An 11,892-nucleotide genomic window follows, 5' to 3' on the forward strand; every position below is an offset into this window, starting at 1 on the left:
GCCACTAGTTGTGAATCACACCCAAGAGCAAGTTTTTGTTTTTTTTGTTTTTTTTTTTAACTTTCGACTGTTATTGGTGGCATTTTGCTATGGAGCAATTATAGCTTATCAAGCTTACAACAAAAGCTTTTAAATATTTAAACATCAAGCTTCTAAATTTCGACTTAAGTTTACGAGCGAGGGTGGGAGGGAGGGCAAAGAAATCTGAACTCAAATTTAAAAGCACTTTCTATCCACGAAGAGCGAAAAGTTGGTCCAGATCCGCTTAAAATTATATAATCATCAAAATCTCAGTGAAATCTGACTATGCCGGTGAAACAAAACATTTGCTTTCTCAAGACAAATGCTCTAACAAGTTTCACTCTGCCTTTCAACTGCAGTGAAGTAGCTTTCATATCATGATGTTGTTAAAACTACTTGGCCCAGAAAGTATGAAACATTTCCCGTGGACATTGGCAAACAGGTCATATCAGGATTTCATTCCTGACAATGCATGAGATCGTTGTGGACCTACAAAATTCCTTTACGATGCAGGAACAGATGGAGCGGCCCAAAATTTTACCTTCTTATCGACACTTGATGTGGCCAAAACCAGCACTTTCTCATCACCTACGGAGGGAAAAATGATACGCATTAATATATTAGAACGACAATTAAAAGCAATACAATAATTAATCAAGTCTCGACAAATGGAATACAGCATTTGGAGGATAATAGATCCTGATTTAAGTTTACTTGAGGGCTAATTCCAGCAAAATTGTATTACATTCGATTGTCTTGTAACCAATCTCTCCACCAAATACTTCTCAATAAGTCAGACCATCAAATGGACTGTCCATTAGACTTTGAATTGTCCCTGATACTGTAACGGAACAGATTTTATGCCGAAACATATTCACACGGAACTAGAAACACCAGGGTTTTTGTAATGGAAAAGTTATTTAGGTTAGCCAGACTTCTCTACACAGGCACACTTTATCATGCTCTTATTGTGCCAATGTTGTCAACGGTGGAGCGGTAATGACATATAAAAACTAATTGCAACACAAGTTTAAGATATTCAAGACTAGTGATTTACCAATTGGAATTGGCTTGGGTGCCCAAGAAATGCCAGTGATGTCACCTGCATGGAGAAGATGAATTAGAGAAGATTCACAATTTGAAACCATCTCTGGGATAACAATCCAAAGCTCCACCAAACTTTGAATAGCAAGTTAAGATGAAATAAATTATTTCCCCTCTCATCTGTTCCTAAGTAACATGTACAGTTGACTTGAATCTTCGGTATATATTAAACATTTGGCTTACCGAGCACATAGTACTTGTTAAGAGCAGAGCAAATTCTTACATGTGGTGCTCAATCAAACATTTTAACCTAATCGATAAATTCATTCTTTTTTATCAACTGACCAAGAATGTTGGCATAGCCATAAAAACATCATATATTTGTCTGTAGAAAAAGATACTAAATTTCTTTCTGAAAAGTAATTTGATATTGGAGAACCAACAAGGTACGTGGAAAGGATAAAATGAAGAAAAAAAAAAAAAACTTAAGATAAACTCAAGCGTACCTTCATGTGCTTTATCAGCTGTGTCCAAAACCTTTCCAGTTTCAATGCATAACCATTGTAGTGTCGAACCATGGGTTGCTGCCAATATTTTTCCATCCGGAGATAAACTAAGACGATCATAGTGGGCAGCAGCACCACCCAAATCAAGTGGAATTGGAAACACCTCCAGAGTTTTTGGATCCTCATCCATATGAAATCGAACTTTGAAAGAACAAACAACAAGAGTCAGTATGCCAAATTGAAAGTACCAACATAAGTTATCAGACACAAAGAACCCCATCCGGACATTTTTGTACAACCCATGCAGATGAATAATTCCATTTAACAGAAAATTGTTTCTATCCTAAAACCATAAGAGACAACTGACACCCAATGCATAGGATATACTGTTTTATACAACATGCACACAGTTTCACATACATGGTAGACTGGTAGTTATCAGATTCTTTAACCGCTGTAACAGAAACAAACAAGGAAGGGAATTATGACCCTAATGAAAGCATGGTTCATCTATTGATGAGAAGAAATAAATTTTCCACAATCTTTATAATACAAACTAAATGACCATATTTGGGAAACATGATTAATGAAAGTGTGTTCTCTTGATTTGAGCGTATGAACAACAGCTGGGGCAAAAAAACGACTCGATATTTTTTGTCTTTTGACTTGCCATGTCTTGATGTAAATCATGTAATACATGTTTATATGACAGTTGATGCATACTCCATGTTTGTATGACAGTTGATATATACTCCATGTAATGGACTAAGATTACATAGGTGCATGTGTTTGTATATGCTTGGAGGGAGGGGGCTGTTTTGACTATTATGCTGCTGTACATGCAAAGAAGGCATAATATACAGAACAGAATGTAAGTCAAACATACCATTGATATTCCAAATTCTTATTGAACCATCTTTGGACGCTGTGATCATTTGTTCTGAGTTAGGAGTAAAGCATAACCAAGTTACTGCACTCTGAAAAAAACAACCAGATGTAACTGAGATATAGCATATACAATTCAAGCATGAGCAAAAAGAATTGATGATAAAAAAGAACCAAAAACAAAGTTACAATTTTACAGCTAAAAAGAATTCAAATGATTTCATTGATTGAAAAAGTAGGAATTTGTTATTTGCACTCCAAAAGTAGCATTCTTGCACACCTTATGTATGGATGCAAGGACTGCGGGAAGCTATATTTGGAGATCATAGACAAAAGAAAACATATAAGTAACCTTATGGGCTTTAATGACTCCAAAAGTAGCTTTCTTGCATAACTCTAGCATTTATCCTAGACCACAATTTGCATCATAATTGTAATCTTCAAAAGAAAACATATAATAATATACTATATTATAGACAATAAACCCTAATAAGCACTTATTCTTTTTTTCTTTTTCTGGCCAACGCTAATCCTTGAACTTGATCCCATTTAATTTTCAAAAAATTAATGGAAAGCTGATAGAGAGGCTTCGTTAAGACACGCATGAAATCATATTATGTAACATCATTGTACATAAAAACATACAAGTATAAAAACATATAAGTAACCTTATGGCCTTTAAGTTGCATAGCTTTTGTGACCTCCTTCACTGAACCATCCTTTGAATAGATGATCTCCCACACCTGCCAAGAAAATCTGGGATGTTAACAGAACAACTATAGGCCATAAAGCACCTAGTTCCTCTAACATGCCAATTAAACAACGGAGTTGATTATGGTATCCAGAAAGTTAAAGGTCCAGAACAGGTATAAAAACTGAGTATGCAATTTAAAGAAAGAACCGCGTTACTACCGAAAATGCTAATGGACTTCAAATTTGCATGTTACTTATTTGGTTAACCCAAATATGATGTGGATAATTGGCCACATCAAACTAATACATGGACTTCTATAATGTCGCAGAACCTTTTGAAATCACTCCCTTGCACATGCTCAACACATATGACTACATGCAAGAAAGTGTTGCACTTAGCATTTATATCCCATTGTGGTCAACGTAAATGTTTTATTTGTACTTTTCGAATGAGCGATCAACTTGAATGAAGAACTGGATCTGTAAACCATAATTGAACATGATGTCACAATCCTTAATATGAAACTTAAGTAGAACTCTTAAAACAAGGAACTCCTAAGCATTTGTAACTTCTTTAAACACCCCATGTCGCTGGGATTTTTCACATCCCTAGGCCACTGAAGAACTTACAGATAATTTACCTTCACATCTGCAGTAAACGCTGCTGCAGCAAGGAAACGCCCATTTGGTGATATAGCAGCCATGGTGTTTTTCAACTGATTTGTGTCAACATGCCCCAAAATCTTGCCGGTTTTACCATGCCAAAGTTTGATGTCAGTTCCTACAGGTAACATAACAAATTAGAACCACAAAGTATGCACACTCAATCAGGGGAAACTCTGGAAAAAGAACTAGTATTCATGTTGAGATCATAATCTGGATGATCTACTGGCAATGTGAAATTCTAGCATGAAGATTAGATGATTGAGGCGTGGGATATTAGGCAAAAAATAAAATAAACAGAAGGAAAATACACTATCAAGATTGAGCAGGAAAGTTCGATGGAACATTGAAAGCTAAAGAACTTCATTTATTGGTGATCAAATCCTTATTTGATTGATCAAGGTATGTGCATACTGCATACGTACAGGAGGAAGCATCTTGAAGGTGGAGATTGCGAGGGAATGGCTGCAGAGAGGAGATGGAGGTTGTGAATTGTGCGGAAGGGAAGAGAAGATGTCATAGATATAGAAAAAAACCAAAAAAAGAAAAAGAAAAAGGCAAAAGAACTTTAGGGAATTTAAGGTTGATACACTCACTAATTCAGGGTGGGGGAGTGTACGGTAAAGAAATAGAACAACAAATGGCATTCTGACGCGTGGTCTGGTAATTTTAAAAACATTCTGTTTGGGTCAAGTTTGTCGAGAATCAAAATTTTTAACCTGAAAGCCAGATAGATCTTACTGGCTTAAATGCTACACCTGATTACACCCCTTTAAAGACTAGAAAGTAGAAACCAAACAAAATTGACCTGAGTTCATCTTACTCTATTTAATTGTTAATTTTCCCACCCCTTCCTTCTCACCCTACATTCTACAGTCTTCACCATAATCATTTCTCTCAAGTGGTTATCAAATTTCTAAGCAACCCTTTTCATACATTGCCAGAGTTCAACACTTTCTAAATAATTCTGACAAGAATCCTACAAGCACTATTAAATGTGACCATATAGTGTATAGAACCTTACAAGCCCAAAACATTTTAAATGTCACTACGTATTATGAAGTTAGAAAATGTTGAATGTAAACATCCGCACAAATTCTAATGCAGGATAAGGCAATAATAAGATACCTTCTGAGCATGAAGCAACAATTGTACTCCCATCAGCAGTGCCATAACTCGCTGTGGTCCCAGATAGGGTGAGAATACCTAATTTATCGTGAACTTTGTGATGGTCCCACTTGACTTCAGGCAGAGGAAGCTTGGGTTGCTGCTTAGCTCCCTCAGAAGGTTTGGGTTTTTCCACCCCACCGTACATGTACAAAGAAGATCCGGTCAGACTTTGAGAAGCCACAACTATTGACAATCCATCATCCGAAAATGAAACTGCTACAGGCTGACCAGCTCCAGGAGGCAAACTAATTCTCAGAAACCTGTTGAAAAGTTACAGAATTTGAGAAATGCAAAGCAACTTAACTCATGAGCATAATCGAAACTTCTCTGGTAAGTGGTAATGCATCAAGGGTAGTTGAAATTCATACTTGAAACTTTTACTCGAAGCATCATCCAACTTGAATACCCTAAGCACTCCATCCGCACAAGCTGTTTGAAAGAGTAAGAAATAATGAGCAAGTGAAATATAAACATCAGACAAGTCAAAATCAAAATCAAAATCACCGGCCACATTATACACGATTCTAAATCATCCAAAAAAACAGATCATACACAATTGTAACTCATCGAACAAATGCCAACCAAGTAACGAATATTGAAGTCCGGATTTTAACCTAATAATAGATCATTTCTAATTGCTCCTCAAAAAAAAAAAAAACGAAAAATAACTCACGCACTAAGCTCGGAATAAAAGTGAAATGATTGCATACCTGTTGCCAAACTCCGCCCGTCAGAGGAGAAGCATAGGCCATTGACCGCATCTCCATGGCCTTTCAAAGTATTCACATCCAACGGATGATGTTTCTTGTTTTGATCCTACATTCCGTCATCCAACAGATCATACCAAAATCAAATTCATTAACTCTGAACATAAAGCATTGCAAATTCAATCATTCCCTGTGTAATGAGGTCGAATGAATAACATGCAACTCAATTAAAAAGAAAATCACACATTTTCTCGGCATCCAAACAGAAAATTCAACAGAGACACTTCCAGAAGGAAAAGACTCGTTTCGGTGTTACCTTGTCAGAGGCGTGAGAGTGAGCTCGGGCGTGAGACTTCTTAGTCTGGTGAGGCTTTGATTGGTGCCTTTTCAGGTCCGACTGGAGCTCCGGCTTTGATATGGACTGGATTTCGGAGCTCCGTTTCCGGAAGTAGCTTGTGAAGAAAGCGAGGGCGATGACAGCGCCGACGAGAATCGAGAGCACCGCAACTGGAAGAACCGGATCCATTGGTAACCGGAAAGGGATTGGGGAGGTGAGGGTTTGGATACAGTGACGATGATCGGAATGCGTCCGGGGGAATGGAAAAAGGGGAGGAGGTGTCAATTGATTGAAACAATCACATGTTGGTGTCTGAATTACCTCTTCGGTGTACTAAGTTCCTAACTTGTCACTTAGTATTCAGGAATAATAGCGTCCTTTTCTATTTATAAATAAAAAGCTTAGGTTCAATTATAGTTAAAAACGAATTTGAACTACATTATTACTAACTTATTTTAAGATTAAACTCATCCCTCTTTCTTAGCGTTGATAATATCGTTTGTTAAAAAAACTAAGTTCCTCACTTACATTTGGGCACCAAACTATGTTGAATTGTACTAGTTTCAGGGACTAATCTGAACTGACTTACAATAAACTAAATTGAATTGTATTAATAAAACGTTTGGTACATTGCTGGACTAAGAAACATAATAACTAACAAACTCACAAATTATATTATTTAATTCATATTTATTAATATTTATTTCTTTTTTTATCATTTTATTTTTTTATAGAATTATCCCTCTTTTTCTTCAACCCACTGTCTTCCTTTTCCTTTAACCTCTCTTCCTCTGGTTCACCTTTATATAAAGGGAAATTTGGAAACATAGCCATTTTAAAGAGCATTTCTTGAAGAAAATTGTTATTAGCACTCCAAAAATCTCATTTGGCACTCCAAACTTTCTATAATTAGAAAGAAAAATGCACTTGTGAGGAGTGTAGAATGAGATTTTTGCAGTGCTAATAACAGTTCCCTTCTTGAAATATAGCCTATTTTTTCTAATTCTTATAAAACTAACCAAAATTGATGTTCAGAATACTTAATTACCCTTAGACTAAAACACTTTCTCTACCTCCTAACATTGTGATTTTTTTTACACTGAACCTTATCCTCATTGTTGAACCAACAAGGTTCAAGCCCCACCGCATTACTCTGTTATCTCTACTCATAAGCAATTAAACTTAGAGATCATCACACCACCGAGTTCCACTTTTTTCTTATCATAAACCCTGTAGTTAATGCCCTCCACTGCATGACAAGTTTCACAAATACTACCGCAGCCGTAATAGAGTAGTCATTGAGTGATGTGTGAGTCTAAGAGAGGTATTTGAGACCTCAAGTGGTAAAATTCAATAATTGAAATGGAGGTTAGAGAGGAAAAACATCGGAGTAGAAGAGAAAGTTTTAATCCTAGGGAAATTTAGTCTTTGAACATCAATTTTGGTTAGTTATTTAAGAGTTAAAAAAAGTAGGCCATATTTCAATAAGTGCTCTCTAAAATAGCTATATTTCCAAAATTCCCTTGTATAACATCCTCTCAATTTCACATCTTTTTCTCTGTTTCACCTTAACTATAGAATCCTTACCCTACTCTCTCCCTCACCTAGGGATCGCAACGGTTCGGTTTTCGGGACGAAAATGCTATATCCATCCTCATAACCATGAAAGTTAACCATATCCAAAATCACCAATTAACCACCAGGTATTATTTATAACCATACCCACCGGGTAGTGGATTCACCATTAGTTAATGGTTAAACCCATCTTCGTCAATACAAAAATTATATTCATTCAATTGACGCATGATAATTTAGTAATATTAATTTCGTCATTAAATATTTGATGTATAAAATGATTTAATGAATACATCCTGTGGAACATAAAAATTAAAGCTAACATTGATAATGTTGGCTAATATTTGATATCTCCCATAAGTACTATTGGTCTGGATTCTCATGGATTTTGATTCATATCAAAACCTTTTAACTTGCCCACAAAAATGCAACTCACATAGTGCAGCTTTTGTATTCTCAAGGTAATGGATTCTGTGAATAATAAATATATATATATATATATATTATATAATTATATATAAATACTATTATATCATATATAATTTGGTTCGGATTCAGGGATGGGTACGGATTGGGGACCCTTATAACCATATCCAAAACCATAACCGAATATTATTCACAGGTTTTCTCTATATCCAATATGACACACCCCGACCGAAATCATGGCATGCTGGCCGTCATGTGAGAGTGACGTAACCACGTGCACAGTGCAGAAGCTAAGAATAAAAATAAAAGTACGAATAAATAAAAACCAAGCTAAACACTGAGTAGTTAACATCCATGTGCAAGCGAAAGTGTGAAAAACAATATTCAGAGCACAGAAGACCTAGTGCAGTCCAGAGGAACAAACACTAACAAAACACACCCAGAGGTGGTCCTACACTGGTGATAATCTGTCAGATGTGCTGTGAATCCCTTGAGAGCCACCAAAAGAGCAATCCAAACTAGAACCTGGAGGGGCGTAAAACAGAAAGTGTGAGTGGGCAAAAACAAAGCTTTTCAAAATCATTTCATTATCAAAAGTTCTAACCCCTCGCCGTAAAACATGTATAGTTTCCCAGAAATAGAATATACACATATATCCAAAGCATGCTTAGAAATAAGCCATGTCGAATGCCTCTACATAAAAGGTAAATAACTCAAGTAATGCCAATCAATGCAATGTAATCTGTCAACCGAAGTCACCTAACGTGACCTGTACGGCTGAATCTAGAGCTCAATCTCCAACTCACTAACTATACCTGCACACGAGTCGGAACCACCTAAAGTGGTCTGTACGACAGGACTGGGTGTAAATAAGTACGCTCAAGTGCTACGATCACGTGAAGACTGGGCGAATAATCGCGAGTCACCTACGAGTCGGAACCACCTATAGTGGTTTGTACAACAGGACTGTGCACCTAACTTGGATCCAAGATGAGCGTGTAGTGTGGGAGGTGAACATCATGTGAAGGACTGTGCCCTACTGTGGGCGGGAGCACTAACACCGGGGGTGCAGGTTATGAGCTCTCTATGCATCTCACATCACTACTAATCACAAATATAAACTATAACTTACCTGGCACTTACCTGTGCGTCCGCAGCACCAAACATACATATATGCAACTACTAATGCATAATTAAATAGGCAAACGCAATGCATGGCATTTAAAACATATAAACATTTCATTTCATTTTCTGGGAAAATCACAAGTATATAGGTATGTACGGAAAACCAAAAGCCCACTCATTGGTATGTAGAAGGGTCGTAACCCCCTTGCCTTAGGTGACTGCACTCATCCTCGGGATAGGTTTCACCTATATGTGAAACAACTATAAAAACATTAATTTAAAGTACATAACCAAGACTAGGTAATAACTTCTCATACAATGCTCAAATAGGGTGTATGAATACACCAACGTGATCTACTCAACCTCACGAACATCCCCAAATTTTTAAAATAATTTTTCGACGTCTCACGTGCCCCCACGCGCCGGCCAAGGCACGGCCACATGCGCTACCCACGCGCAGGCACGTGCCTGGCACACTGACGGCAAAACTAACAGTTTCCGTTAAAGTTAACCTAACGCCGTTAGGAATGTTCCGTAGTCTTCTCCGGCACCGTCGTCGTCGCCGGAAAACTGGAAAATTTTCTAATCTTTGTTTCTCACTCGTTTTTCAACCAAATTCCACGAAATTGGTACCAAAATGAAGCTTACAACAATTAGAACAAAACCTTACCACTTTCAAGCCTTGAAACCAACAAAATCTCATCGGAGAAACTTCACAAAATCCGGCCAAACCTGTAACTCACGATCCCAACGTCCAAAACCTTCAAACGAACCACCCCGAGCTTCCTAAGGACCTCACCAAGCTTCCTACAAGCTTCAAATTCCCTGAAACGTAACAATTCACGTGTGCATGAACAATGACCGAATCGTGGAACTTAAGTTCGATGTGAAATCGTAGGACTCCTTACCTGAAATGGGTATGGTTGAACTTGTATGAACCTCATGAACATAAAGGTATGGTTTTCAACTTCGATCCGTAGCATTTTCGAGTGTTTTGATCCTTGTCCGTATGCAAAAAGAAGAAGAGAAAGAGAGAGAGACTCGGGATAGGGCAGAAGATGAGAATGAGTGTGTGGGTGTGTGTGGTCCAAATTCAGCCAACCAAAACCCCAAAAACAACCACACACGAAACATAACCACTAGGGGAAAAATCGTCATTTTACCCTTACGATACAAAAAATCCAGGACGGGCTGTCACACAATATATACCGGAATTTTCCTACCCAAATCCAATCCATTTGGGTGGTTATCTACGATTATCGGTTTTAATGGTTTGAATTGCCATCCTTACCCTTACCTCTCTCTCTTTTCCTTGTACAGAGGATTCGTCGGAGCTCTCCACCAATGCCTCCTTTGATTTTTCAGAAAATCTCATGATTTTCTCCAAATTTTGCATTTTTTTTTCTTTTTTTTTTTTTTTTTGAATTTGTGTGGAGGATTCGTGTACAGGTGCTTCTAGGGGGTTTTCTATTTTTCTTTCAAATTTTTTGGGTTGGATTTTAAGATCCAAGCTATTGGTGGGGATAGGTTTCGGATCTAGGCATGGGTGAGGGAGGAGGAGTTGCAGACGACAAAGGCAATCCCATGCATTTTGGTGGGTCTCTAAGATGACTTAGCGATGCCTTTAGTCAAAGCGAGTCCGACTTAATTCCATTTAAGTTAGTTTGTGTTCACCAAACACGAATTAGTAGGCTTAGCTAAGTCAATTCAATCCAATGAAACTTAAGAAAGGCAAACAAACAAGCCCTAAATTCATTAAAAACTAAAAATTTTATCACTAATAGTATTTTCAAAACTATTTTATCCAATTTTTCATCAACTTAAGTAACATGACACATTTTAGAGGGTAATAACGTCAGTTTTTTGTCTCTAAGCCATTAACGTTGCATACAGGTTGCGAATCTGACGTCTAAATTACCTTCCAAAATTAACTCTATACACTATTTTTTTTTTTTTAAAAGAATAAGTCCTTAAACTACGAAAAAATTTCAATCTACCCTCTAACATGTATCACACACATGCCACCTGACTTAAATTAAAATAAAAAAAAAAAACTTGAATATAATATCTTCAAATCTAATAATAGGCATGTAATTGACATATTTTTATTAGTTGAAGGACTGTTTTTTCCCAAAAAAAACAATAGTTTAGGGACCTAATGTTCACTCGAGTAATAATTTATGAACTAAATTGGCAGTTCACCCTATTAAATAATAGTCACAGCACTCTCCCTTGAGTTTGTAAATATTAAAGTAAATGTCACATCAGATTCAGCAAAGTTGATGAAGACATCTCATCGGCACTGATTTGGTAACACACTAATCTCAAAGAGGGAATTTGCTTATGAAAATAAGTCTCACAAAGACCTAGCTATCGTAAAACCTAATATTTGACAAAATCCATAGTCTAAGAAAAAATGTGAGTTAACACAAAGTCAATTTAAACATCTTCGGGACGTTTACAACTGTATGACTAACCCAAGATGAGTGCCTTGTTAAAACTTCATCAAGTAGTAAAAACCCAAAGTGAAAAGCTCTTAGTTGTATGAAAAAATAGTACACTAAGGTCAAGTGAGTATACTCTAGGATACTTTACCTAAGGTTGACATAATTCCAAAGAAAACTAACAATGTTACTACTCAGAAAGCTTTACGTATACCAATTCTTCGAACAAGCTTCCGAAAAATAGATTTTGACATTAACTTGGTAAATAGGTCGACTAGGTTGCCCTTAGAACATAT

The 11,892-nt window shown here is 36.8% G+C and overlaps 1 protein-coding gene across 1 annotated transcript; it reads right to left on the reverse strand.

Annotated features, from left to right (window-relative positions):
• Positions 1-250: 250 nt before the first annotated feature.
• LOC103958184 (transducin beta-like protein 2) lies at positions 251-6,241 on the reverse strand. The gene is made up of 10 exons (XM_009370431.3): positions 6,006-6,241; positions 5,693-5,798; positions 5,351-5,411; positions 4,941-5,242; positions 3,791-3,930; positions 3,125-3,199; positions 2,458-2,548; positions 1,572-1,772; positions 1,079-1,123; positions 251-609 (listed from the first exon to the last, which is right to left on the reverse strand). The coding sequence occupies exons 1-10, from the start codon at positions 6,213-6,215 to the stop codon at positions 524-526; spliced, it is 1,317 nt and encodes a 438-aa protein (XP_009368706.2). The 5' UTR covers positions 6,216-6,241; the 3' UTR covers positions 251-523.
• Positions 6,242-11,892: the final 5,651 nt, after the last annotated feature.

Source organism: the organism of the source record quoted next, unplaced genomic scaffold (assembly GCF_019419815.1).
Source record: "Pyrus x bretschneideri cultivar Hongxiangsu unplaced genomic scaffold, Pyrus_bretschneideri_v1 Contig43, whole genome shotgun sequence".
In the NCBI taxonomy this organism is placed as follows: domain Eukaryota; kingdom Viridiplantae; phylum Streptophyta; class Magnoliopsida; order Rosales; family Rosaceae; genus Pyrus; species Pyrus x bretschneideri.

Coding starts and splice junctions, on each gene's coding strand:
- LOC103958184 (XM_009370431.3), bottom strand. CDS start 6,215: ATGGATCCGGTTCTTCCAGTTGCGGTGCTCTCGATTCTCGTCGGCGCT. Junction 3,200..3,790: donor CGTTTACTGCAGATGTGAAG/GTAAATTATCTG, acceptor TTTTCTTGGCAG/GTGTGGGAGATCATCTATTC. Junction 1,773..2,457: donor AAGAATTTGGAATATCAATG/GTATGTTTGACT, acceptor GTTCTTTCAAAG/TTCGATTTCATATGGATGAG.